This window comes from Crotalus tigris, unplaced genomic scaffold, assembly GCF_016545835.1.
Source record: "Crotalus tigris isolate CLP2741 ecotype Arizona unplaced genomic scaffold, ASM1654583v1 scf7180000019021.11574027:1482141, whole genome shotgun sequence".
NCBI lineage: Eukaryota > Metazoa > Chordata > Lepidosauria > Squamata > Viperidae > Crotalus > Crotalus tigris.
In genome coordinates, this window is record NW_024097333.1 from 596282 (window position 1) to 623822 (window position 27541).

Consider the following 27541-nt stretch of genomic DNA (forward strand, 5'->3'; position numbering starts at 1 on the left):
AAGGGGCTGTTCCTGCTTTTTAAACAGCCCGTTGATAATCTGCAGTTCTGCACACCTTAGCAGAACTTAAACATGAATAATAAGTTTTTCCAGGCATCCTACCAAGTCGCCAGACTTGCATCTAGTTCTTAGATCCCTCCATGAGGACAGAAGCGGCTGTTTCTTTACTATAAAAAAGACTCTAGAACAGCGGTTCTCAACCTGTGGGTCGCGACCCCATTTGGGGTCGAACGACCATTTCACGGGGGTCGCCAAAGTCCTGGAGTTTTTCCTCGTAAAATCCTCGTGAAACACAGTCCGGCATTTTTTGTTTTGTTTTGTTTTTTTCCTCTTTTTCTTGAGCTATGCTACTCCCTCTTATTCTATTGGCTTTTGAAAGCCAATAGAATAGACTCTCTTCAAGAGAGTCTATTCTACTGGCGTTTGAAAGCCAATATTCTATTCAATAAGTCTATTCTATTGGCGGTGCCCCCTCGGCTGCCCGCCGTGCGCTCCAGCCGCAGGAGAGGAGGTGGAGCGTGCGCGCCAGAGAGAGAAAAATAAAAAGTGAGAGAGAGAATGAGAGGGAGCAAACCCCGCCCCTCCTGCCCCCACCCGCAGGGAAATACAGGTAGTCCTCGACTTACGACCACCTGGTTGGGGGTCGCGGCATTAGGAAGGTTGAGAACCACGGCTCTAGAAAGTGTGCAGAAAAGAGCAACAAAACGTATCAGAGGGCTGGCAGCTACTTAGGTTGCAGGAATTGGGTATGTCTAGTCTAGTGTAAAGAGGACCAATATTTGAGGGGCTAGCACAGAGAAGAGAGGGTCAGCCTATTCTCCAAAGCAGCAGAAGGACAAGAAACAATGAATGGAAACTAATCAAGGAGAAAAGCAACCTAAATTTAAGGAGAAAGGTCCTCACAGTGAGAACAATTAACCAATGGAACAGTTTGCCACCAGAAGTTGTGGGTGCTCCGTCACTGGAGGCTTTTAAGAAGAGACTCTGGTATAGGGTCTCCTGCTTGAGCAGGGGGTTGGAACTAGAACACCTCCAAGGTTCCTTCCAACTGTGTTATTCTATTATTCTTGGGGGGTGTTATTTGAATTCTCCAATGAACCTCCAGCTTTGGGATTCCCAGGTGGTCTCCCATCCCATTCAAGCCCTAACCAACTTAGATCCTTCTTTGCTTCCAGTACCATCCAGGCTCTGCTCTCTGCTCAGATTCATTAGGGTTGCAGCCTCCGAGTAACTTCCCCTGAGAATGCTTGGTTCTCTCAATTTCATAATTGTATTTTATCAGGGAACACGATCTAGTCAGTTTCACAACATCAAGTTGTGTGGTTGGGAACTCCAGGGCTATGTTACTTTGTTTTTATGCAAGTGGCCACCCCTTTCCTCCAGCTGTGACGCTCAAGGAAAATTAGTATCATATCCTGCAAATACATTGATAGTATGCTAGAGCTCTGATTGGCCCATAAAATTTGCTATAAAAGCAGTCAAGAAAAGGGATGGATTTTTAAAAGTAGCATCAGGACAGGCTGGAACAAGTCCTGGTGTCTTTCGAGGGTGTGTGAGGCTTGCATAGATCCATCTCCTGCTGAAGGAGGCTGGTCAGCTAACAGGTAAACCAAGCTTTGCTTACCTTTTCAAACAGGTGAGCACCAATTGCTTAGCTCTAAAGTTTTGCAGACATGTTGGCAAAAGCCTCCCACAGAATTTGCAAAGAGAGCAAAAAATAAAAAAAAATTACTGATGCAGCTTTGAGCTTCCATCATAAATCCACTTAATTGCCTCGCTATAATTTCATGCTTGGTTTTAAGGAAATGCAGATGTTAAATTACATCACTTGCATCTTTAATCGCCTGTGAGCAGAATCAGGAGAATTCTTGCAGCAGAACTATTTGCAGTATTTTAGAACTATTTATTTACAGTAGTTATTATTTTTCGTTGCTGCAATTTTTTTCTGCGCCTTCAACTCACGGAGTCCAGCCAGTTGTTTTAAAACTACTCATGGTTTCCCACATTGCACTAAGCTATGGTTTATTTAACTACAGTTTCTTTTAAAGCTGTAGTCACAAACCACACTGGCTGAGCTGACATACCTTGCTAAACAAGCAAACCATATTGTGACTTTAGCCCAGGGTTGCAAAACTTTTTTTCCCAGATTCTTACTGGCATGTCTGGGGAGACACAAAGGGTGAGAAAACGAAGGCCTGGACAAATCCTGCATTTGATTTACATTTAATCATAAACCACATACATTAAATTAGTTAAACCTGGGAGATTAATTATTCAATTGCTCTGCTTCTGATATTAAAAATGGTAGCAGAAGGTTGTGTACCAAACCTGTGTAGCTGTTCTGAGTTTTTCTTGTGAACTAATTGTGCTGGGAGAATTAATTGTAATTTTGTTATGGTTTTATCTTAGTTTAATATTTTAGATAGATAGATGATGGACAACGCTATCAGAGATAAAATATTAAAATAAAGGTAAAACCATATGATATATATATATATATTATAAAATTTGGATTGCTAACAAAGAATTAAGGGAGAATGGGATAGCTATTTCGAGTTTCTTAACTCTCTTCAGCCAAACTTACCCTTCTGAGATTTGAGCCTATATTTGTTTTCGTAGATTTTCATGGGTATAGGTATACAGGTCTTGGTGTATTCGGGTCTTGTCCTGTGTAAGATTGAGAGTATCTTGGCGAAATGTTGCCAAGATACTCTCAATCTTACACGGGACAAGACCCGAATACACCAAGACCTGCATATATATATATATCCAAGACCTGCATATATATATATATATATATATATATATATATATATATATATATATCCTTAATATCATTAAAATGCGAATCCTGGGCATACACATGTCAATAAAAATATAGAAAACCGAACCCCAGGATAAAAATAAACAGGACCGTTTAATATAAATAAGCCTGTAAATAAATGAGTTACTGAGCTTTCGTCAGCCAAACTACTGACGTCACCAGAGTTAGCAGAGAAAGGCAACTATATAGGCAAGCTCCCTAATCATCTAGCATTCTAACTCTCCTGTTCTTTCCATCTATAAAGAAATATATATTTCTTTATTAGCCAAGTGTGGTTGGACACACAAGGAAGTATATGTACTTTGTTGCTTGTATCTTACAATTTATATGGTATATGTACATATGTACAATATATCTATGTACAATATATATCGCTTTATTTAAATACATTTGTATAACAGTGACTGCATGACCTCTGTAGATGCCATATGCTAAATAAATTAAAAGTGTGCTGGGAGAGTGAGTTGAAAAGAAAGATGGAAAGAACATGAGGGTTACAAATGGAATACAAGCTAGATGAGTGGGATGTAAGCTTAATAAATAAAGTTCATTAACGCCCATCTCACGTAAAATCCCATGAATGAAGACAGAAGGTTGAAGCCTCTTGATGTTGGAAGCTGAAATTAAGGACAACCATTTTCCTACAGATTGCATGGAGACTTACTTTTGAGTAAGTGTGTGTTTGCTAGTGATACATTCCTTCTTTATTTTTCAAAAAAGAAAAGAAAAGAAATTTAGGGTTTATGATGTTCAGCAGAGATTAGTAATATTTGCTGCAATACTTTTTTTTTTTTACAGTGGTCTGTTAAATTTGGTTCTGAAAATGGCATTTACTGTGATGGGCACATTGTAGAAAGCTGACGTTTTCAACATTTAAACACTGTTTTAATCCCACCAACAGCTTTATCCGGCTGTGCCTCCAGTGTGTTACTTCTCTGCGACCAAGAAGCGTTCCTTGATGTCACCGATAAGGTAAGTGATTTACTAATTTAGTTGTTCAGGACTCTTTTCTATCGACTATTTTTGATTATTGGAATGTACTCTTTTTTTATGAGCTGAGTAGTAAATAATACTATTTTATGGGAAGTAAAACTCCATTGAAAAATGGAAAAAAACTCCACCCTCCAGATTGGGGAAGGCTGAATCAGATCATAATGGTAGTTACTTAATCTGCCCATTTCATTTTATCATTCTTGCTCATTTTTGCTAATATATAAAAGTGGGTGACAATAACTTCTTTTGAAGTGCCTCATCTTTGTGAGAAATATTCCTACTATATATTTTAATGGAATTGAAACTGTCAGGGAATATGTATATGTGTCTGTATATCTATATCTATATGCATACACTTATATACATTCGTGAGAAAATCGTATATATTTCATTTCAGCCTGAACTTTAAAAACAAAACTAAGAAACTGGAGAAAAACTTAACAAGTGAAATGATCCATATGTCATTTTCTTGTTTTGGTCTCCTTTTTTTCCTGCTGTTTTTTTTTTTTAATAATTAAAGGCTTTTGTAAAAAAAAAAAAAAAAAGAAGGTTCAGATTGAATTTTAAAACCATTTTGGTGCTTGCTAATTTGTTTGCAATTTTCCATATCATCTGTTATTTTTGCAGATAATGTCCCCCAACCGAATGCAAATTTATACCTTGTACATAAGAATATATGGATTTTTGTCCAAAGTATTCTGGCAGGTGTGTGTATGTTCTCTCTGCTGGCTGAGGAATTCTGGGAATTGAAGTCCATATACATTTTCCCGTGGTCTTAGGCCAGTGGGTGGATTCTCTGAACTGTTAACTACTAGCCGGTGCAGAAAGTCCTTGACTTATGACCACAATTGAGCCCAAAATTTCTCTGACTAAGTAAGAATTCGTTAAGTGAGTTTGGCCCCATTTTACAACCTTTCTTATCCCCTGTTGTTAAGTGAATCACCGACGTTGTTAAGTTAGGAACACGGTTGTTAAGTGAATTTGGTTTCCCCGGGAGACACTGCGACCGTCATACATACGAGTCAGTGGCCAAGCGTCTGAATTTTGATCACGTGACCATGGGGGAATGCTGCAATGGTCGTAACTGTGAAAAATGGTCATAAGTTACTTATGTTCCAGTTCCATTGTAATTTCGAACGGTCCCTAAACAAACTGTTGTAAGTTGAGGACTATCTATATCTTATCCATTTCCATTCTGATGTTTTTCCTTTGCAAATTTTTCTTCTATTTTTATTCAGAATACAATACTGTCTTCTATGGCTATTATATAAATATACATGTACGTATACATATTTACATATATATACATATACACATATACATATGTAGGTCTTTGGTTATTTGGGTTTTCTCCCGCGTAAAATTGGAAGTGTCTTGGCGACGTTTTGACGAAATCCCATTTGTCATCTTCAGGCTGGTGTTTTTGGCTTCGTGCTTCTAGGAGCAATGTGTGATCGTAGCTCCTAGAAGCATGAAACCGAAAACACCAGCCTGAAGATGACGAATGGGACTTCGTCAAAACGTCGCCAAGACACTTCCAATTTTACGCGGGAGAAAATCCAAATAACCAAAGACCTACATACAAACACCCGCAAAAACCTCAGAAAACAAATATATACATATATATATACATATATCACATATATTGGATGTTTTAATTCATGGGATGGAACTGGACAGATGACCATTTCTAAACCAATCAACTTTTACTTTGAAGTTCTTTGTTGGGCTAACGATAAAAGCGACCCTAGGCCATTTTTGCAGGCTCCCCTTTTTCAGAGGGAGACCCCACTTTATCAAAGTACTGCAATAAATTGGTTTTAAATGATCTTCCAATGTGGTTGCTTTTTGGAAGAAGTAAGCTGAGGCTCAACCTAGGGCCAGATTTGGCCATCATGGGAGTGCATGATGGGTTCCGGAACCAGCCCCTGCTCATCCTTAATTTGCTCCTGTTCTTTGTTCCCCGCTTTGGGCCCAAAATTGAGTTTTTTGGTGTCTCCTGTTGGCTCCAGAATGAGCGGACGCCCCTGATGATTGCGGCGCAGGGGAACCAGACGGCCATCTGCTCTCAGCTGCTCCAGAGAGGGGCCAAGGTCGATCTCCTGGATAAGGATGGCAAGTGAGTCTCCCGTTTGCAAACACCCACCCTGCGAGGCAGGCCACAGAATTCAGCAACCTGGAATCGGGGCAGGCAAAAGGTTTATTAGCCTAGAGAACTAGGTGTCCCTCAAATCCAGAGGTGGGAGCAGATGTGGGAAGAATTGCACCAGCTACTCCCTGAGGTCCAAATTCATCTCTGTGGCAAGCGGAGGAGAGTTCCTTTTTTTTTTCCTTTAAAAAAAATACACTTTATTATTACAACACAAGTAGTACATTATATTATTGGGGTGCATTGGTATCAGTCCAGTCCAGTGTAGGCTGGTGACGTACGACCACAATTGAGTTCAAAATTTATTTATTTATTTATTATTTATTTATGAGACTTATATACCGCTTTAAGTGCAAGCACTCTCTAAGCGGTGTACACCAGTAAGCAATGTATATATATATATTTACATTGCCCCCAACCATCTGGGTCCTCATTTGACCTACCCCGGAAGGATGGAAGGCTGAGTCAACCTTGAGCCGGTGAGATTTGAACCGCTGACCTGCTGAACCCAGTCAGCTAAAGTGGCCTGCAGTACTGCACTCGAACTGCTGCGCCACCTCGGCTCTTTCTGCGACTAAGACAGACATTGACTTTTTGCCCCCATTTTACGCCCCCAAATTTATGTTGCTAAGTGAGAAATGTGTGAAGCGAGTTTTCTCCCATTTTGCGACTTTGCTTGCCCATTTGTTAAGTTGAATCACTGTAGTTAAGTTAGTAACGGCCATTAAATGAATCCGGGGCAAAAGTCACTTACAAAATTTCTCACTTAGCAACATAAATTTTGGGCTCAGTTGTGGTTGTAACCTGTATAAGGTCTCCTGCTTGAACAAGGGGTTGGACTAGAAGACCTCCAAGGTCCCTTCCAACTGTGTTATACTGTTAAATATACTGCACCTGAAGGCAGGACAAGAAGCAATGGATGGAAACTAGCCAAAGAGAGAAGCAACCTGGAACTAAGGAGAAACTTCCTGACAGTGAGAACAATTAACCAGTGGAACAACCTGCCTCCAGAAGCGGTGAATGCTCCAACACTGGAAGTTTTTAAGAAGAGACTGGACAGCCATTTGTCCGAAATGGTATAAGGTTTCCTGCCTGAGCAGGGGGTTGGACTAGATGACTTCCAAGGTCCCTTCCAACTTTATTATTATTATAATAATAACTTTTCAGAACTTCTTGGGGAGGTCCCTGCTTTTTGGCACTCACGAGGCAAAAGCATTCACACAAACGCACAATCTCTACCCGTTTTCCTCAGGACGGCGCTCATCCTAGCCTGCGAAACTGGGGGTGTGGAGGCAGCTGACTTGCTTCTGCAGAACGGAGCCAACGTGGCTTTGATGGACCAGACAGGCCACGATGCCGTGCACTACGCCACGCGGAGTAAGAACCGGATTCTCCGGAGACAGGTCCGGACTGCCTTGAAGAAGTGGAAAAAACGAGGTACGGGGGATCCGGGTGGAGAAATCGCTGCTTGTGTCAATTTGGTAGCAAAGCTGTCTTAATTGGTATGTGTGATACCTCTTTTTTTTCCCTTCAGTAATTTTTTTAATTCACTTATAATAGTATAGGATAGGATAGGATAGGATAGGATAGGATAGGATAGGATAGTTATAGTATAGTAATAGTATAGTATAGTTATAGTATAGTTATAGTATAGTTATAGTATAGTTATAGTATAGTATAGTATAGTTATAGTATAGTTATAGTATAGTTATAGTATAGTATGGTATGGTATGGTATGGTATGGTATGGTATAGTATAGTATAGTATAGTATAGTATAGTATAGTATAGTATAGTACAGTGTTTCTCAACCTTGACAATTTTAAGGCATGTGGACTTCAACTCCCAGAATTCCACAGCCAGCATTGAAGGATAGAAATAGTTAGACAGACAGACACATAGACGGATAAATGTTTTAGAGATAGGTAGGTAGGTAGGTAGATAGATAGATAGAGATATGAAACACTGGGTGATTTTTCCACCAGTGGATGGAGCCCATGTGAAGTTTACAAAAGCAGTAAAGGGGTCCCCAGAAACCTGGCAGAGAAGCACCCCCCCCCCCCCCGCCCCAGCCCTGTAAAAGAACCTGACGTCCCGGACAAATATTTTCTGCCCCTTCACCTTTGGTCTTTCTCTTTCCACAGAACTGGGGATATTTGATTCGTCAGAAACTGGTTCCCAGGTAAGAGCAGCCATTAACGGTTTCAATTAAAAGAGCCAGGGTTGTTTGTTTTTTTTTTTTTTAAAAAAAAGCTTTAACGCTAGCAATTTGGGGGTTTGTTTTGTTTTTTGTTTTAACTCCCTTGTACAATGCAGCAGTGACTTCCAAACGCTTCATCGTCCTTATACAGGTAGTCCTCAACTTACGGCCACTGCAGTGTCCCACGGTCCCACGACTGGACTGCATTTTACAAGAGTTTTGTGGGAATCTGGCGTTTTACTTCCAGTTTTCAGGCAAACAAGCTCATTGGATCACTTAACAACCAAGCATTCCCTCAATGACTGCTGGCAAAAAGGTTGTAAAATTGGGCTGGTCACATGGATGACCTGAATTAGGACTGTCACGAATTAAGACTCGGGATGGGCAGAGGCTCCCTTGGGGCCATAAATGGAGGATGTCCTCCTAAAGACTCCATTTCCCTCTTTTTCTGGCTGGAATGTTCATGCCCTCCTGACTTGTATGTGGTCAGATTAACAAAAAATCTTCCCTGATCTCAGGATTAGTTTCAGATCTGTACAGGTAGTCCTCAACTTACGACAGTTCACTTAGTGACGGTTCGATGTTACAACGGCACTGAAAAAAGTGAGTTATGACCATTTTTCACACTTATGACCGTTGTAGCATCCCCCATGGTCACGTGATTTACATTTGGATGCTTGGCAACTGACTCGCATTTATGACGGTCTCAATGTCCTGGGGTCATGTGATCTTCTGATGAGCAAAGTCCATGGGGGTAGCTTAACTTAAGCCTAACTTTTAAGAAGAGACTGGACAGCCCGGAATTGTACAGGGTTTCCTGCCTGAGCAGGGGGTTGGACTAGATGACCTCCAAGGTCCCTTCCAACTTTATTATTATTATTTATGGATCATCGCACAGTCAGCCAGATGTTCAGACTGGATTTGGCATGTTGTCTACCTATCGAGTCCTTCCCAAGGACCTGGGATAGGCAGATGTGGATGTTTGATGGTATTACAGATATCGTCGCAGGATGGAAGCAGTTCCTAGTAAGGTCGCCTTTTGCAATTGACTAATAGCGAATTTGTCAATGCCAATGGTGTTCAAGTGGTGCACCAGTTGTTTTGGGATTGCACCCAAGGAGCCTATTGCTATTGGTATTATTATTATTATTAACAACAACAACCAGGTTACTAACTTAACTGCAATGATTCACTTAACAAATATGGCAATAAAATGGGGCAAAACTCACTTAACAAATGTCCCACTTAGCTACATAAATTTGGGGCTCAATTGTCATAGGTTGAGGACTAGCTGCATGGAGAACCAGTTTTCCACCCCTCTTTGCTACTTTCGATGTTGGGAAGCATATTAAAAATCTTGACATGAGCTGAGAGTTGAGTCCCGAACATTAGGAACTCCTCCTGGCTTTGCACCACCATACAGGTAATCCTCGACTTACGACCACAACTGAGCCCAAAATTTCTCTTGTTATGCAAGACAGCTGTGAAATTAGTTTTGCCCCATTTTCCTGCCACCGTTTTTAAGCGAATCGCTGCAGTTGTGAAGTTACTGTCACGGTTGTTAAGCGAATCCGGCTTCCCCATTGATTTGGCTTGTCAGAAGGTCACAAAATGGGATCACATGACCCTGGGACGCTGCAACCGTCGTAAATATGAGCCGGTTGCCAACAGTCCAAATTTTGGGTCATAATTGTGGTAAACAGCAATAGGTAACTTTGGTCAGCGCTGCTGTAACTTTGAACAGTCACTAAATGAACTGTTGTAAGCCGAGGACTTCCTGTAGTTAAGCAAATCACTGCCGTTCTTAAGTGAATCAGGTGGTTGTTAAGAGAATCCTGCTTCCTCCTTTGATTTTTGCTTGCCAGAAGCTGGCTGGGAAATTCGTGAACGGGGATCACATGATAATGTAAGCGTTGTAAATAGATGCCAGGCGCTGAAATTTTGATCATGTGACCACGAGGATGCTGCAATGGTCATAAGTGTGGGAACCAGTCTTAAGTCCCCCCCCTTTTTTTTAGCTCCGTTGTAACTTTGAACCACGGCTAAATGAACGGTTGCAAGTTGAGGACCACCTGTAGTTGTTAAGCAGTTGTTAAATGAATCGGGTGGTCGTTAAGCGAATCCCGCTGCCTCCATTGACTTTGCTTGGGAAAACTGCACATGAGGAGCAGGCGACCCCCCCCCCAGGATATTGCAAGCCTTATAAATCCACCCCCTGTCGCCTGGGACCCAAATTTTTATCAGGTAGCCACGGGGGATGCTGCAAGGGTCCTAAGTGTGAGGACCGGTCCTAAGTCACTTTCTCCCCCCAGTGACGTAACTTTGAATGGTCGCTAAAGGAACAGTGGCAATTTGCGGGCTCCCTGGGTCAGTGGTGGCGAACCTATGGCACGTGTGCCAGAGGCGGCACTCTGTGGGTATGCACGCTGTTGCCCCAGCAAAGTTCGCCAGAGTAGCGAGCATGTGGCGTTTGGAAGCAACGGGGCAGGAAGTGAGCGAGTGAGCGGCGTTGGAGCCCTGGGGATGCCCTGGAGATGGTGAGGGACTGATCCCCGCCACCCTGGTCCCAGCCCACCCACCCCAGCCACGCCCACCCAGTCTGCCGTGACCACCGCAGCTATGCCCACCCAGCGGCCATGCCCACCCAGTGAGCCACGCCCCCCTCCTCCGCCTGAGAGCACCCCAATGCTGATGTGGCCCTGGCACTTTGCAATACATAAGTGGGTTTTGGGTTGCAGTTTGGGCACTCGGTCTCTAAAAGGTTCGCCATCACTGCCCTGGGCGATGTCTGTCCCTTTTTGCGCAGGTGCCCTCGGAGAGCGGGAGAGAGACCGACGTGAGCAGCCTGGCCTTCCCGAGCGAGGCGGGAGACCAGAGCGACAACGAAGAAGAGGCGGAGGAAGGCCCCGAGTTACGGGAATGGCGGAGCCGATTCCGGGAGGAAAAGATGAAAGTGATCCAGCTGGAGCTGCAGCTGGACCAAAAGACGAAAGAGTGCCAGGCCCTCTCCATGGGGAGCCAGTCCTTGAAGGAGAAGGTCTGGGACCAAGTGCAGGAGATCAGCCAGATCCTGCCGGATTGGGAGGGCCGGAATCGCAACTGGCGGCAGCCGAGTCAGCGCCACAGCCACGACCACATGGAGGAGGACCACTGCCTGGACCTTCTGGCCCAGCAAGTGCGAGAGCTGAAGGAGAGGAAGAAGCAGCAGGAAGCAGAGAAGGAGCTGCCCAAAGCTTCAACCCAAGAGGTGATGGCCAGTCCCACCAGGCTCCAGCCTGGGAGGGTCCAGTGGCCTGGCGAGGAGGAGGCGGAGGAGCTGAAGCGCCTGCAAAGTGAGCTGCAGGCAGCCCTGGAGGAGAAGGCCAGCGCGGCCAGGCGGGTGGAGGAGATGGAGGGGCACATGGAGAACATGAGGGCCGTCATCGGGGTCTTTGAAGCCAAGAAGAAGTCGCAGAGCGCGGCCCTCAAGGAGATGGAGGCCCGGGCGCTGCGGTTGGGCGACGAGAACCAAAAGCTCCGGGGACTCCTGGGAAAACATCTGGCCGGGCCTCCCGAGAGCAGCCTTGCCCGGGCGAAGGTGGCCCAGTGCATGAAGGAGATGGAGGAGACCCAGGCCCGGGCCCGGGAGGAGATGGCGGCCATGCTGGCCGAAAACGAGGACCTGAAGAAGGAAGCCGAGGAGGCTGTCCGCAGCAGGCTGCAATTCCAAGCGGTGCCATCCGGCGCGGTAAAGAAGTGCATCTCGGCCTGGAAGAAGGTGGTCGCCGGCCTGGAGGGGGCTCTGGTCAAGCTGGAGCAGGCCTGTACTGCTCTCCTGGACAAAGCCCGGCCTTTGCAGGAAGCCATTTTGGAGTCTCCTTCCAAAACCTTGGTCAACGGCAATGGCCTTCCTGAAGAAGAGAAGAATGGTTGTGGTCACGAGCCGGGCCACTTGGAGACCCCCGAGGAGCTGCAGAAAAGTGGGGTAGAAAAGCCCCAGCTCCATAACGGTCTTGTGGGGCAGGTGAAACTCAGGCCGAAATCTGAGGTGATGGAAAGCAGGGCCCGTCCGTGCCGGAGAAGCTCTGACCTGGAGAAGGAGGTGTGGGACCTCAAGCAGAACAACGGTGGCCTGGTACAAGAATTGGCCCAGCTGAGCAGGGAAAGGGAGAAGCTTCAGGAAGAGCTTCAGAAGTTACATGGCCCCAAAGAGAGTTCTCCTCGGGCGGAGAAGACCGAGCGCCTGATGGAAGAGCTGAAACGGACCGTGGAGTTCCTGTCCCACGAGCTCTCGTTGGAGAAAGAGGAATCGGGGAAGCTGCGCCTGAAGCTGGAGGAGCAGAGGAAGGAGATGACGTTTGTGAGGAACAACTTCCTCAAGAAGGTGACCCAAGAGGCCGGCGGTAGAGTTGGCGAAAACCTAGACAGCTGCATCTTGAAGGAGCTCCATTGGAAGCTGGACAACGTGGTGAGGAAGCAGAACGAAGCCTTGCAGCTGGTGTCCGAGATGGAAGAGGAGAACCATGCCCTGCAGGTTGACCGAACCCTCCCGCCGGATCCCAGGAGCCCTGGCAAGGACCAACTTGGTCAAGAGATCTTCTTGGAGGCCTCCGAGGTCATCGGAGAAAACTGGAGAATCCGAGAGCAGATGGTGGAACTGGAGAAAGGCTTGCAGGAGATGAAGAAGTTGCTGGTTGCGTCTCAAGGGACCCCAGGTGGCGTCAAGGTGGTCAGCCTGATGCAGCTCCTGGACCGAGTCCTGGCCCAGATGGCTGATCTGCGCCAGGAGGAGGAGCAGGTCCTTAGCAAGTATGAGAAGATCTGCAGCATGCTGTCCACCAGGGCCCAGGTCCTAGGGGAGGAGCTGGCGGCCCTCCGGGAGAAATACGATGAAGCCAGTGGAGCATCTGCCCATCACAGAGAAGCCCTTGACCGTGAACAGCAGAAGACTCAAGAGCTGATGGCCGAAGCTCTGGAGCACGAGGAGGAAGTGGAAGAGCTGAGAGGGAAGTCCCAGAAGTTGGAGGGCACGGTGGACAAGCTGAATAAGAAGGTGGACGATATCGCCAAGATGTGCCAGGAGAGAGACGTCAAGGTAAGAACCGAAGGGTGAGGGGCATCTTTGAACAGAATCACGGAGTTGGAAGGGACCTTGGAGATCTTCTAGTCCAACCCCCTGTGCCATTTCAGACAGGTGGTTGTCCAGTCTCTTCTTAAAAGCCTCCAGTGGTGGAGCACCCACAGCTTCTGGAGGCAAGCAGGTCCACTGGTTGATTGTCCTCACTGATAGGAAGTTTCTCCTTAGTTCTAGGTTGCTTCTCTCCTTGATTACTTTCCATCCGTTGCTTCTCGTCCTGCCTTCAGGAGCTTTGGAGAATAATTTGACCCCTTCTTCTCTGTGACAGCCCCTCAAATATTGGAAGACTGCTATTATGTCACCCCCGGTCCTTCTTTTCATTAAACTAGACCAGGGGTAGGCAACCTTGGCTCTTTTATGACTCGTGGACTTCAACTCCCAGAATTCCTGAGCCAGAATGGGGGAACTATGGCCCCCTCATGACTCGTGGAGTTCAACTCCCAGAATTCCTGAGCCAGCATGGCTCAGCTTGGAAACCTCTCCCTTTCCCCTCAGCATGGCTGGCTCAGGAATTCTGGGAGTTGAAGTCCACGAGTCATCAAAGAGCCAAGGTGGTCTACCCCTATTCTAGTCCAAGCCCCTACTCAAACAGGAGACCCTATACCAGGGGTAGGCAACCTTGGCTCTTTTATGACTCGTGGACTTCAACTCCCAGAATTCCTCAGTCAGCCATGCTGAGGAGAAATGGAGAGGTTTCCATGCTGAGCCATTCTGGCTCAGGAATTCTGGGAGTTGAAGTCCACCCGTCATAAAAGAGCCAAGGTTGCCTACCCCTGAACTAGACATACCCAATTCCAGCAACCGTTCTTCCTACGTTTTAGCCTCCAGCCCCCTAATCATCTTTATTGCTCTTCTTGGCACTCTTTCCAGAGTCTCAACGTCTTTTTTATAGCGTGGTGACCAAAACTAGATGCAGTATTCTAAGTGTGGTCTTACTAGGGCTTTATAAAGGGGTACTAATACTTAGTATTAAATACTCACTTAGAAAATACTTAGTGTTGAATGACATCTTCCCCCAAAATACTGTACAACACACTCAGGGGCATTGCAAACAGCTGTAAATGCAGCCATGTTGCCAAGTACACAAAAGGCGATCACGTGACCATGGGGTGGGGGCGGAGCAAGCAACTAACTCCGATTTATGACGGTTGCGATATCCTGGGGTCACGTGATTGCACGTTGTGATGCTCTGACCAACAAAGTCAGTGGGGAAGCCGGAGTCACTTAACCAGCACGTTACCAACTGAACAACCGCAGCGATTCACTTAACGATGGTGGCAGGAAAGGTCCTTAAATGGGGAAATGCTCACTTAACAACTGTCTCGGTTAACAACAGAAATTTGGGGGCTCCGTTGTGGTCGTAAGCCGAGGACCACCTGTACGGTTCTGTTCTGTTTCCCCTCAGATCAAGAAGCTGCTGAAGGAGACGGAAAAGCTCTCGAGCGAAATCCTTAACTTGCGCAGCGAACGCACCCGCCTGATCCTGCAGAACGAGGTGAGCCACGTAGGACTTGATATGGGGGTGTGACACGTGTGATATAAACCGATTCTAGTGCTGGCGTTTTTCATATTTCAACAAGTTGATCCTGGCGATCCCAACCAAGGCTTTTGCAGCCCAAAAAAAAAAATAAATAAATCAGGAATTGAAAATGTTGAGAAACACCCTGCACTACGGTATTCGATCTGGATTAGAAAACTCGAATCTGGTTTAAATTCAGCCATCTCTCTCCACCTCTGATCGATGAGGTGGAGGATTGATCACAGCGGCACGACCGCCATCTTGACTTTTGTGACCACGTCCTGGTGGACATCCCTGAACCCGCAGCTTCTAGGACAGTGGTTCTCCACCTGTGGGTCGGGACCCCATTTGGGGTCGAACGACCATTTCACGGGGGTCGCCAAACAACGCAGTCCGCCATTCCCCCCCCCCTTTTCCTTAGCTGTGCTCCTCCGTTTTATTCTATTGGCTTTTGAAAGCCAATAGAATAGACTCTCTTGAATAGAGTCTAATTCTATTGGCTTTCCAAAGCCAATAGGAATTGTCCAGGCTGTCTCTGCCCTGCTGAGCCCGCCAAAAGCCCCATTCTGCAAACGGTGCTGCACCAGTTGAGTAGTCCTCGACTTACGACCGGTTGAGTAGTCCTTGACTTACGACGGTTGGGGGTCACGGCATTAAAAAGGTTGAGAACCACTGCTCTAGGAGATTTTGGAGATGCTGGAAATCTCCTAAAGCAGTGCTCCACTTTGGGAAGGGAATCATGAAATGTCCCAATCCCAGTTAGTCAATCAGAGTAGAGATTGGTCTTCTAGTCCAGCCCCCTGCTCAAGCAGGAGACCCTATGACCATTTCAGACTAGTCTCTTCTTAAAAATCCACAACTTCTGGTGGCAAGCTGTTCCACTGGCTAATTGTCCTCACTGTCAGGAAATTTCTCCTTAGTTCCAGGTTGCTTCTCTCTTTGTTCAGTTTCTAACCATTGTTTCTCGTCCTGCCCTCTGGTGCTTTGGTGGATAATGTGACCCCCCCCTTCTTTGTGGCAGCCCCTCAAATACTGGATCACTGCTATCATGTCTCCCCTATTTCTTCTTTTCTTCAGACTAGCCAAACCCAAGTCCTGCAGCCGTTCTTCCTATGTTTTGGTCTCCAGGCCTTGGATCATCTTAGTTGCTCTTCTCTGATTTTTTTCCCAAACTCTCAACATCTTTTTTGTGATAAGGTGACCAAAATTGGCTGCAGGTATTCCAGGTGTGGTCTTACTAGGGCTTTGTAAAGCGGTACTAGTACGTCGCGTGATCTTGATTCTATGCCTCTGTTTATACAACCCAGGATTGTATTAGCTTTTTTGGCTGCTGCTGCACACTGCTGGCTCGTGGTCAAGTCATCGTCCACTAGGACTCCAAGGTCCCTCTCACAGTTGCTGTTTTTGAGCCAGATCTTGCTCAATCTGTACTTGTACCTTTGATTTTTCCTGCCTAAATGTAAAACTTTGCTTTTCTCCACATTGAAACTCATTGGGTTGGACAGGGCCCATTGTTCAACTTTGTCAAGATCTTTTTGGATCCTGAGTTGATCTTCTGGGGTGTTGGCTACTCCTGCCAGTTTGGTGTCATCTGCAAATTTGATGAGTTCCCCTTCAATTCTCTCCATTTATGAAAATATTGACGAGTCCTGGGCCTAAGACGGAACCTTGTGGTACCCCACTGCTTACAACTCTCCGTGTGGATGTAGTGCCATTGAGGACTACTCCTTGAGTACGGTTTGTTAGCCAGCTACAGATCCATCTGGTGGTGATGTTGTGTATTCCACCTTTTTCTAGCTTACCAAGGAGTAGGTTGTGGTCTACTTTGTCAAACGCCTTGCTGAAGTCTAAGTATACTACGTCCACTGCGTTTCGCTGGTCTATTAGTTTAGTCACTTTCTCGAAGAATGAAACAAGATTGGTTTGGCATGATCTGTTTTTAACAAATCCGTACTGGCTACTAGTTATAACTTTGTTTGCTTCTAGTTGTTTGCAGATCTGGTTTTTGATTATCTTTTCTAGGATCTTCCTAGGTATTGATGTTAGACTGGTTGGTCTGTAGTTTCCTGGGTCTGTTTTTTTTTTTTTTTCCTTTCCTGGGTTCTCGACTTACAACCGCAATTGAGCCCAGAATTATCATTAAATTGTTGCTGTCATTAATTCGGCCATTCCAGCTCTCCCATTGCAGTCGTTATGCAGAGCATGTGGTCAGGGAGGCTCTGGGTTGCTGAAAGGACGTTGTACGGTGAGGACTCCCTGTAGGGGGCTGTTGAGCTACTGATCGCTGAGCCCCCAGGGCCATTTCTCAGCCCTCCTCTTGATTTATTTCAGGTTGCCCAAAAGAACCACCAAGAGATCGTGGCCGTATACAGGACCCACCTGCTCAATGCAGCCCAGGTAAGACAGATGGGAACATCCAGCAGCTCTCCCTCTCTCCCTTTCTCTCTCTCTCCCTCCCTCCCTCCCTCTCTCCCTCCCTCTCTCCCTTCCTCCCTCTCTCCCTCTCTCTCTCTCCCTCCCTCCCTCTCTCTCATGTGCTTTCTTCCTCTTTTTCTTTTTTTCTCTCTCCCACCTCTCACCTCTCTCTCTCTCCTTCTTTCTCCCTCTCTCTCCTTCTCTTCCCCTCTCCTTCTCTCCCCCTCTCTCCCTCCCTCCCTCTCCCTCTCCTTCTCTCTCTCTCTCTCTCTCTCTCTCTCTCTCTCTCGTGTCCTTTCTCCCTCTTTTTCTTTTTTCTCTCTCCCACCTCTCACCTTCTCTCTCTCTCCTTCTTTCTCCCTCTCTCTACTTTTCTCTCTCTCCTTCTCTTCCCCTCTCCTTCTCTCCCCCCTCTCTCCCTCCCTCTCTCTCCCTCTCCTTCTCTCTCTCTCTCTCTCTTTCTCTCTCTCTCTCTCTCTCGTGTGCTCTCTCCCTTTTTCTTTTCTCTCTCCCACCTCTCCCTCCTTCTCTCTTTCCCTCTCCTCCTCTCTCTCCTTCTTTCTCCCTCTCTCATTTTTTCTCTCTCCTCTCCCCCTCTCCTTCTCTCCCACTCTCTCTCTCTCTCTCTCTCTCTCGTGCTCTCTCCCTCTTTTTCTTTTTTCTCTCTCCCACCTCTCTCCTTCTCTCTCTCCTTCTCTCCTTCCCTCTCTCTCTCTCTCTCTCTTGTGTGCTCTCTCTTTTTCTTCTTTTCTCTCTCTCTTTCCTTCTCTCTTCTTTATTTCCTTCTCTCTTTCTCCTTCTCTCTCTCTCTTTCCTTCTTTCTCCCTTTCTCTTTCCTTTTCTCTCTCTCTCTCTCTCTCTCTTCTCTCTTCACACTAACCACTGCACCATCACGGCTTCCAATTATGGTCGTATGTCTAGGACTACATATATTAGATTTATTTCTGGCATTTGCTTTGAAGGGAAATTCCTGCCACTTATATTATTGGGGGGGATATTCTTCTCCAATGCAGGGGTACATGGATGAGGAGGTCCACGCCATGCTGTTGAGGATCCTGAGGACAGACTGAAGTCTGGAAAACTCGGTGTGAGAACCTTATTTATAAATCTATTTCTAAAGGCACATCTATGAGCACTATTATTCACAATTTCATCTGATCCCTACATCCCACCCTCTTGTAATAAACAACATTTCGGTCACTGCCAGCAGTTTTTTTAAGGGTCTCCCACACACTTCTGTTTTTTCTCTTTTTTATTTTTAACCAACAAGACAAAACAGAACAAAGCAACACATAACACACATACACACACAATATATACCTCCTTTTTTTTACAGCAATTACGTAACGGTAATCTAATATTTACATTTCCCCCTTATTCTTCTTTAAATATTTGTCCTATAGCCCATTATTTCTTATTTACATTTTTCTTCCTTCATGTGTACACATATTTTCACTTTTGACCTTTCCATATTTATTCTCCTCTATTATTTCTAGTCTCCAACCAGACATACACCTTGTTCCATACTATATAATACTCTGTGTCTTCCTTTTCTTTTATCTCTTTTGTTAATTTGTCCATCCGCCGCCGTTATCTGTTTTTTCTCAAGTGGCAGGCAGTTCCAGGGGCAGCTTTGCAAGGTCAGTCAGAGAACCATTTAGCAATAGCAATAGCACTTCATAGTGCTTTACAGCCCTCTCTAAGCGGTTTACAGAGTCAGCATTTTGCCCCCAATAATCTGGCTCCTCATTTTAGCGACCTCGGGAGCATGGAAGGCTGAGTCAACCTTGAGCTGGTCAGGATCGAACTGCTGGCAGTGGGCAGAATTAGCCTGCAATACTGCATTCGGACCACTGTGTCACCACTGCTCATTTAAGAACTGATTGGGATTCAAAGGACGTCCAGGCTGTGGGAGAAATTTTCACGCCTTATAATAGCCAACAGCATATGAAGCGAATTAACAAAGCCACTTCTGCATTAAGTGCCCGGCTATTCAAAAAAGTGGAGAGACAGAAAGAAGGCCATAGAGGTAGTCCTTGCCTTACAACTGTAACTGAGCCCACAACTTTGGTTGTAAGTTGTGATGCTCATAAAGCGGATCACTACGTGTGATCATTTTTTGAGTTTATTAAATGAACTCCATGGTCGTTAAGCGACTCCAATGTTCACCGTGGGATAGGTTTTACTGGAAACTAGAAATAAACGCCGGTTTCCAGCAAAAATATCACAAATCATGGTTATGTGACTCCAAGGTGCTGCAAACAGCCATAAATGCAGGCCAGTTTTGGTCACCATAATACAAAAAAGATGTTGTGACCTTGGAAAGAGTGCAGAGAAGAGCAACTAAGAAGATTAAAGGCTTGGAGGCTAAAACTAGGAAGAACAGTTGCATGAATTGGGTATGGCCAATCTAGAGAAAAGAAGGACTGGGGGGAGGACTTGATAACAGGATTCCAGTATTTGAAGGGGTGCCACAAAGAAGAAGGGGTCAATTTATTTTCCAAAGCACCAGAAGGCAAGACAAGGAACAATGGATGAAAAGTAATCAAGGAGAGAAGCAATCTAGAACTAAGGAGAAACTTCCTAACAGTGAGGACAATTAACCAGTGGAACTCCTTGCCTCCAGAAGTTGTGGGTGCTCCATCACTGGAGGTTTTCAAGAGGAGATTGGATAGCCATTTGTCTGGAAGGGTCTAGGGTCTCCTGCTTGAGCAGGGGGTTGGACTAGAAGACCTCCAAGGTCCCTTCCATTCTGTTAAGTCAGTGCCAAAAATGGAGTCACATGACCACAAGGGATCCTGGATGTCAGAACTTCAAAACCAGGTCATATGTCCAATTTTGGGGTGTCCGCTGTAACTCTGAACCATCGCTGAGCAATTGGTTGTAAATCAAGGTCTACCTCCACAGCATAAGCAGAGAGCATCCTCAGAGTTTGTAATCGATTAATCCCGAAGAAGCTCAGAGTCTCCACAGCAGGATCGATTAAGCGTCATATTAGGACATTTGAAAAGTGGAATGTCAGAGCGTGCACAGTCTTATTGTGCTGAAATAACCCAGGAGTGAACACAGTAAACAATGATCTATATTAAATGGTGGTTTATATTACACTATCTACAATATCATACACCAGGAACAATATACATACACGTGTTAATACAGCAGGATCCAACACACAGCAGTTACAGCAGGAAACAGAAGAGAGAGAACACAGCAGCAGAGGCTTCCCTTTTATACGAAGGCTCTTAAAGGGACACAGACCCAGCTGGCTCTTAAAGGGACATAGACCCTGCTGAGTCATTCCCATCATTACATCATACATCTCATATTGCATAAGTTGGCTAGCTGTTCAATTAGTACCTTGACGTGGAATTTCCCAGGTTGCTCCAAAGGCGTTTGGGAATTAGAGGGGATTGCAATCCCTTTTTTCATTCCAGATTTACTTTCACAGCCCACCGTTCATGGCGCTAAAACCACGTTTCCATCCTCTTCCCTGCAGGCGACAAAACCAGTTCCCAATTCACCAGGAGCCAGTTCTGATTTGGGGTATCGCCCGTTGCACAAGACCGTTGCAGGAAGGGTGCAACTTTGTGATGCGTGTAAGGCGTGTCCTGCCTTTTGCCAACCGCTGGAATTACGAATGCAAAATGGACCACTGTTTGCATGATGTCTGAATGTCTGCCTCGCTCTTTAGATGGAGAGCCGGGTTGGGGAAGGGGGGGGGGGCAGAAGGAAAAGCTTCTGCCGTAAGATTTTGGGGTATAAGCAGTTGTTGCAAGGGAATCAGGAAAGACTTGCTCTTCAATTGATGGATGCCAGCAGTAACCACAAAGAGCTGGAGTCATCAAATATTTCTCATCCCGTAATTATTAAATGTGCAAATTACCCTGTAATTTACACCAGCAATTGGGCAATGAGATTTAGATGGGCTGTTGCAATTCATGCAACTAAAAGTATGTTTCAGAAGAGCTGGAATGGTCTAGATCAGCGTGTTTCTCAACCGTGGCTCTTGAAAAATCTGTAGACTTCAACTCCCAGAAGGCTGGGGAATTCTGGGAATTGAAGTCCACACACCTTCAAGGGTTGAGAAACCCTGTCCTAGATTTTGCATTGCCATTCTTTAGGGATATTCCTTGCCCCCCCCCAAATATCTTCAGTGCTAAGAAAATATAAATATTGGGGGGTACCCAAAGGTCATCTAGTCTGATTTTTACCAAAGATTGTTAAACCTTTGTTGAGTTATTAGGATATGGGATTTTTTTTTAATAAAAGACCAAACAAACAAGAAAACCTTACGAATAAAATTATGGGCGTCGTCTTCTATGAGTCTTATGTATTCCGTTTTAGGGTTGCAGATGGCCAAAATTCACCGTAAATTGGAGAAAGGGTGTGATCCATATTTTGGATCTTGGATCAGTCTCTAAACTTTTGGAGTTCAACTGGATAATCACTTAAATATGAATCAAAAAACGTTAATGCCCTAGGCTGCACTAACAGAGGGACAGAATCAAGATCAGATGAAGTTTTAATACCACTTTATAAGACCACACTTGGAATAGCAGACCCAATTTTGGTCACCACATATAAAAAAGATGTTGAGATTCCTGAACGAGTACAGAAGAGAGCAACAAAGATGATTAGGGAGCTGGAGGCTGAAACATTTGAAGGAATGGCAGGAATTGAGTATGTCTATATGTGATGGACATTCTTGTTGAAATTAGGTCATTAAGTGAGAACTAACTGTGAGAAGGACCTTGGAGTCCTAGTGGACGATCACTGAAACATGAGCCAGCCGTGTGCGGCAGCAGCCCCAAAAGCCAATGCAATCCTTGGTTGTATAAACAGAGGCATAGAATCAAAATTATGTGAAGTATTAGTACTGCTTTATAAAGCCTTAGTAAGGCCACACCTGGAACACTGCATCCAGTCACCACATTACAAAAAAGATGTTGAGACAGTGGAACAGCTGGCCTTCAGAAATCGTAGGTGCTCCATCACTGGAAGTTTTTAAGAAGAGACTGGACAGTCACTTGTCTGAGATGGTATAAGTTTTCCTGCTTGAGCGGGGGGCTGGACTAGAAGACCTCCAAGGTCCCTTCTAGATTCTATTCCATTCCATTCCATTCCATTATTCTATTCTATTCTATTCTATTCTATTCTATTCTATTCTATTCTATTCCATTCCATTCCATTCCATTATTCTATTCTATTCTATGCTACTCTACTCTACCCTACCCTACCCTACCCTACCCTACCCTATCCCATCCCATCCCATTCCATTCCATTCCATTCCACTATTCTATTCTATTCTATTCTATTCTATTCTATTCTATTCTATTCTATTCTATTCTATTCTATTCTATTCTATTCTATTCTATTCCATTCCATTCCATTCCACTATTCTATTCTATTCTATTCTATTCTATTCTATTCTATTCTATTCTATTCTATTCTACTCTACTCTACTCTATTCTATTCTATTCTATTCTATTCTATTCTATTCTATTCTATTCTATTCTATTCTATTCCATTACATTCCATTCCACTATTCTATTCTATTCTATTCTATTCTATTCTATTCTATTCTATTCTATTCTATTCTATTCTATTCTATTCCATTCCATTCCATTCCATTCCACTATTCTATTCTATTCTATTCTATTCTATTCTATTCTATTCTATTCTATTCTATTCTATTCTATTCTACTTTGGGAAAAGTGCAAAGAAGAGCAACCAAGATGATTTAGGGCCTGGAGAGTAAAACATATGAAGAGCGGTTGCTGGAATTGCGTGGGTCTAGTTTAATGAAAAGAAGGACTAGGAGTGACATGATAGCAGTGGTCCAACATCTAAGGGGCTGCCCCAAAGAAGAAGAGGGAGTCAACCTATTCTCCAAAGCGCCTGAAGACAGGACGAGAAGCAACGGATGGAAACTAATCGAGGAGAGAAGCAACTTGGAACTAAGCTTCCTGACAGTGAGAACAATCGCCAGATCCACCAATTTCCAACCAGTTGCCTCCTTTCTGAAGATTGTTTGGCCTGAACAGAGCAAGAAAGAATTGGGGTGTTGAGCAAGGGTGGAAACCATCCCTTTGCCATCCCTTTGTCCCCTGTGGGTGTGCACAAGTCTCTTTTGTGGCATGACACCTATTCTAGGAACACTGCCTTGGTTACCGGTATGTTTTGGGGTGCAAACAAGGAGAGAGATTACTACTTGTAAGTACAATGTCTTGATTTCAGAAAGCTGTCCTTTAGATGTATTTAATTTAATTATTGACTTCCTTGGTTTTGCCAAATGATCAGACGGCCATTGGGGGTCACGTCGCTGGATCATGTTACAAAGACATCCAGAAGACCTTCAAAGTGGCCCCCATGCCAGACAAAAAGAGGGAAGGGGGGGGTTCTGATCCCCCCTGGATGCCAGGGATCTGGGGGGCAACCTTCCCCATCGCCTCCCCCCCCGTCGTAGGAGATGAAGAGCATGGTCAAAGCACAGCACCCACCCAGGAGGGTCCTCAGGAGCCCCCAGGGGGCCTCCCATGGCAGGGGCTTTTGGGAGCGCAGCTGCGGTTCACGGGGGGGCTTTGGACCCCCACCCAGAAGGACCTCAGTGGGAGAAGGACGAGGTGACCCCGAAGGCTTTGGGCAGCCATGCTGGCAGCTCCGAGCCTGGGTGGGGATGGCTGGGCCTTCCATGGCAGTTGCAGCCCCTCCGGCCCCCTCCCCTCCCTCCATTGTGACCTCAGAGCAGAGATGATGTCACTCATCTAAGCAACTGCCACTTTCCAGGCAGGTTGCTAGGTGATGCCACTTTGGCTCAGGTGCTCAGACAGTTGGGAGAGGTTGGCACACAGGACCCATCAATGGGAGCGAATCTCGCTTTGAGGTCAAGATAACCAGCTAAAAATCAGGAGACGGGATGTTCCAGTCCTGTAATTGGCATAAGAGCCGGTCGGGTGACTGGGCCAAACGCCAGGAGAGGATGACTTCGACTCCAGCAATAGGCACTGTGAGTTCGAATCCTCCAGATACGGTTGACAACCGGTTGAGTGACGTTGACGTTGAGCGACGTTGAGCTGCTAACTGGGACATGGTGACATCTATTCTGGCAACAGGGGAGGTGAGTTCTAGTCTGTCAATAAGCACGAGAGGCAGCTTAGTGACTTGGATCCAATCAACAAGAGAACATGACCATTTCTGGAACCTTCTACAGGACTGCCATCTTCCTGACATCGGGCCAATGACTAGGAGAAGGAGAGTATTTCTGACATTTCATAAGGGCCAGCAACCTCCGTGACTGGGGGCCAATAAGCAGAACAAGGTAACATGGATTAGTATTTCTGGAATCTCCTATAAGACAGCAGTTTCCCGATTTGGGGACAATAATTGGGAGAAGGTAAGTATTTCTGGAACCTTCTATAGAAGAGCAGCTGCATGATTTTGGGACAATAACCGGGAGAAGGTGAGTATTGCTAGGAACTTCTATAGGACATCAGCTTACTAATTTTGGGAGAAGAACCAAGAGAAGGTATTTGTGGATCCTTGTATAGGACAGCCAGTTTTCTGATTTTGGAAAAATAACTGGGAGAAGGTGAGTATTTCTAGGAACTTCTATAGGACAGCAGCTTACTAATTTTGGGAGAATAACAAGGAGAAGATGAGTATTTCTGGAACCTTGTATCTGACATCAGATTCTGAGCCTATAAAAAGGAAAAGTTGACTGTCATTAGAAACCCATTACAGGACAATAGCTCCTTGACTTTGGGACAATAACCAAGAGCAGATGAGTATTTCTAGAAACTTCTACAAGTCAGCAGCTTCCTGATTTTGGAAGAATAACCAGGAGAAGGACAGTCTTTGTGGACCCTTGTATAGGAGAGCCAGCTTCTTGATTCTGGGCGTATAATGAGGAATAGGTAAGTATTTCTGGAACCTTCTATAGGACAGCAGCTTGCTGACTTTTGGAAAATAACCAAGAGAAGGTGAGTATTTCTGGACACTTTTATAGTACAGAAGCTTTTTAATTTTGGAAAAATAACCAGGAGAAGGTATCTGTGGAACTGTCTTTCGAACAGCAGCTTCCTGATTCTGGGAGAATAACCAGGAGAAGGTGAGTATTTGTGAACCCTTCTCTAGGACAGCAACTTTCTGATTTTGGGAGAATAATTAGGAGAAGGTGAATATTTTTGGACCGTTCCACACGATAGCAGCTTCCTGATTTTGGGACAATAACCAGGAGAAGTTGAGTATTTATCGGCCCTTGCATAGGACAACACCTTCCAGATTTTGGGACATTAACCAGGAGAAGGTGAGTATCTTTGGACCCTTCTATAAGACAGCAACTTCCTGATTTTGTGAAAATAACCAGGGGAAGGTGAGTATTTCTGGGCCCTTTTATAGGACAGATGCTGGTTAATTTTGGAACAATAACCAGGAGAAGGAGAACATTTGTGCAACTTTGTATTGGACATCAGCTTCTTGATTTTGGGACATTAACCAGGAGAAGATGAGCATTTTTGTTCCCTTCTATAGGACAGGAGCTTTCTGATTTTGGGACATTATCTAGGATAAAATATTTGTGGGTCCTTGTACAGGAAAGCCAGCTTTCTGATTTTGAGACAATAACCAGGATTTATGGATTACTGCCTTGTGGTGGCGAAGGGGCTTGCGTAACTCAATGAAGCTATAAACTATGCCGTGCAGGGCCACCCAAGACGGACAGGTCATAGCAGAGAGTTCTGACAAAATGTGATCCACTGGAGAAGGAAATGGCAAATCACTCCAGTATCTTTGCCATGAAAACCCCATGACAGTACTAAAAGGCAAAAAGATATGACACTGGAAGATGAGCCCCTCAGGTCGGAAGGTGTCCAATATGCTACTGGGGAAGAGCAGAGGGCTAGTACTAGTAGCGCCAGAAAGAATGAAGCAACTGGGCCAAAGCCGAAAGGACGCTCAGCTGTGGATATATCTGGTGGTGAAAGGAAAGTCCGATGCTGTAAAGATTTTTTCTCCATAGGAACCTGGAATGTAAGATCCATGAATCAAGGCAAGCTAGACTTAGTCAAAAAAGAGATGACAAGACTGAATATCGACATCTTAGGAATCAGCGAACTAAAATGGACAGGAATGGGTGAATTTAACTCAGATGACCATCAGGTATACTACTGTGGGCAAGAATCCCTCAGAAGAAATGGAGTAGCCTTCATAGTCAATAAAAGAATAGGAAAAGCAATACTGGGATACAATCCCCAAAATGACAGAATGATCTCAATTTGAATCCAAGGCAAACCATTCAATATCACAATAGTCCAAATCTATGCCCCAACCACTGGTGCTGAAGAGGATGAAATTGACCGGTTCTATGAAGCCCTACAGCACCTTATAGAATTAACACCAAAAAATGATGTCCTTATCATCATGGGGGATTGGAATGCTAAGGTAGGAAGCCAAAAGATAACTGGAATAACAGGCAAGTTTGGCCTTGGAGTACAAAATGAAGCAGGGCACAGGCTAATAGAATTTTGTCAAGAGAATACGATGGTCATAACAAACACTCTTTTCCAACAACCCAAGAGACGGCTCTACACATGGACATCACCAGACGGTCAACATAGAAATCAGATTGACTATGTGCTCTGCAGCCAAAGATGGAGAAGCTCTATACAGTCAGTAAAAACAAGACCAGGAGCTGACTGTGGCTCAGATCATAAGCTTCTCGTTGCAAAATTTAGGCTTAAATTTAAAAAAGTAGGGAAGAGCACTAGGCCACTCAGGTATGAACTAAATCATATTCCTAATGAATATACAGTAGAGGTGACAAATAGATTTAAGGAATTAGATCTGATAGATAAGAGTGCCTGAAGAACTATGGATGGAAGTTCGCAACATTGTACAAGAGGTAGCAACTAAAACCATCCCAAAGAAAAAGAAATGCAAGGAAGCTTTGCAAATAGCTGAGGAAAGAAGGGAAGCAAAAGGCAAAGGAGAAAGAGAAAGATACACCCAATTGAATGCAGAATTCCAGAGAGTAGCTAGAAGAGATAAGAATGCCTTCTTAAATGAACAGTGCAAAGAAATAGAAGAAAACAACAGAATAGGGAGGACCAGAGATCTCTTCAAGAAAATTGGAGATATGAAGGGAACGTTTCATGCAAAGATGGGCATGATAAAGGACCAAAATGGCAGGGACCTAACAGAGGCAGAAGAGATTAAGAAGAGATGGCAAAACTACACAGAAGAACTATACAAGAATGAGCTTAACGTCCCAGATAACCACAATGAGATGGTCACTGACCTCGAACCAGACATCCTAGAATGTGAAGTGAAA

The 27541-nt window shown here is 44.9% G+C and overlaps 1 protein-coding gene across 2 annotated transcripts in view; it reads left to right on the forward strand.

The window, feature by feature from the left end:
- The window catches only part of ANKRD35 (ankyrin repeat domain 35), a 41963-nt gene extending 20445 nt beyond the window's left edge, over window positions 1–21518 (forward strand). The window contains exons 1-10 of one of the 2 annotated variants that reach the window (XM_039358522.1): window positions 1494–1604; window positions 3726–3796; window positions 5830–5936; window positions 7219–7403; window positions 8109–8146; window positions 10971–13238; window positions 14686–14775; window positions 17131–17196; window positions 18228–18301; window positions 20711–21518. In XM_039358522.1, coding sequence (XP_039214456.1) covers window positions 5848–5936; window positions 7219–7403; window positions 8109–8146; window positions 10971–13238; window positions 14686–14775; window positions 17131–17196; window positions 18228–18284 — 2793 coding nt within the window. In that variant the 5' untranslated portion in view covers window positions 1494–1604; window positions 3726–3796; window positions 5830–5847 and the 3' untranslated portion in view covers window positions 18285–18301; window positions 20711–21518. Of the gene's footprint in view, window positions 1–1493; window positions 1605–3725; window positions 3797–5829; window positions 5937–7218; window positions 7404–8108; window positions 8147–10970; window positions 13239–14685; window positions 14776–17130; window positions 17197–18227; window positions 18302–20710 lie in introns of those variants that run through there. The other variant, XM_039358521.1, reaches the window with a different exon arrangement.
- Window positions 21519–27541: the final 6023 nt, after the last annotated feature.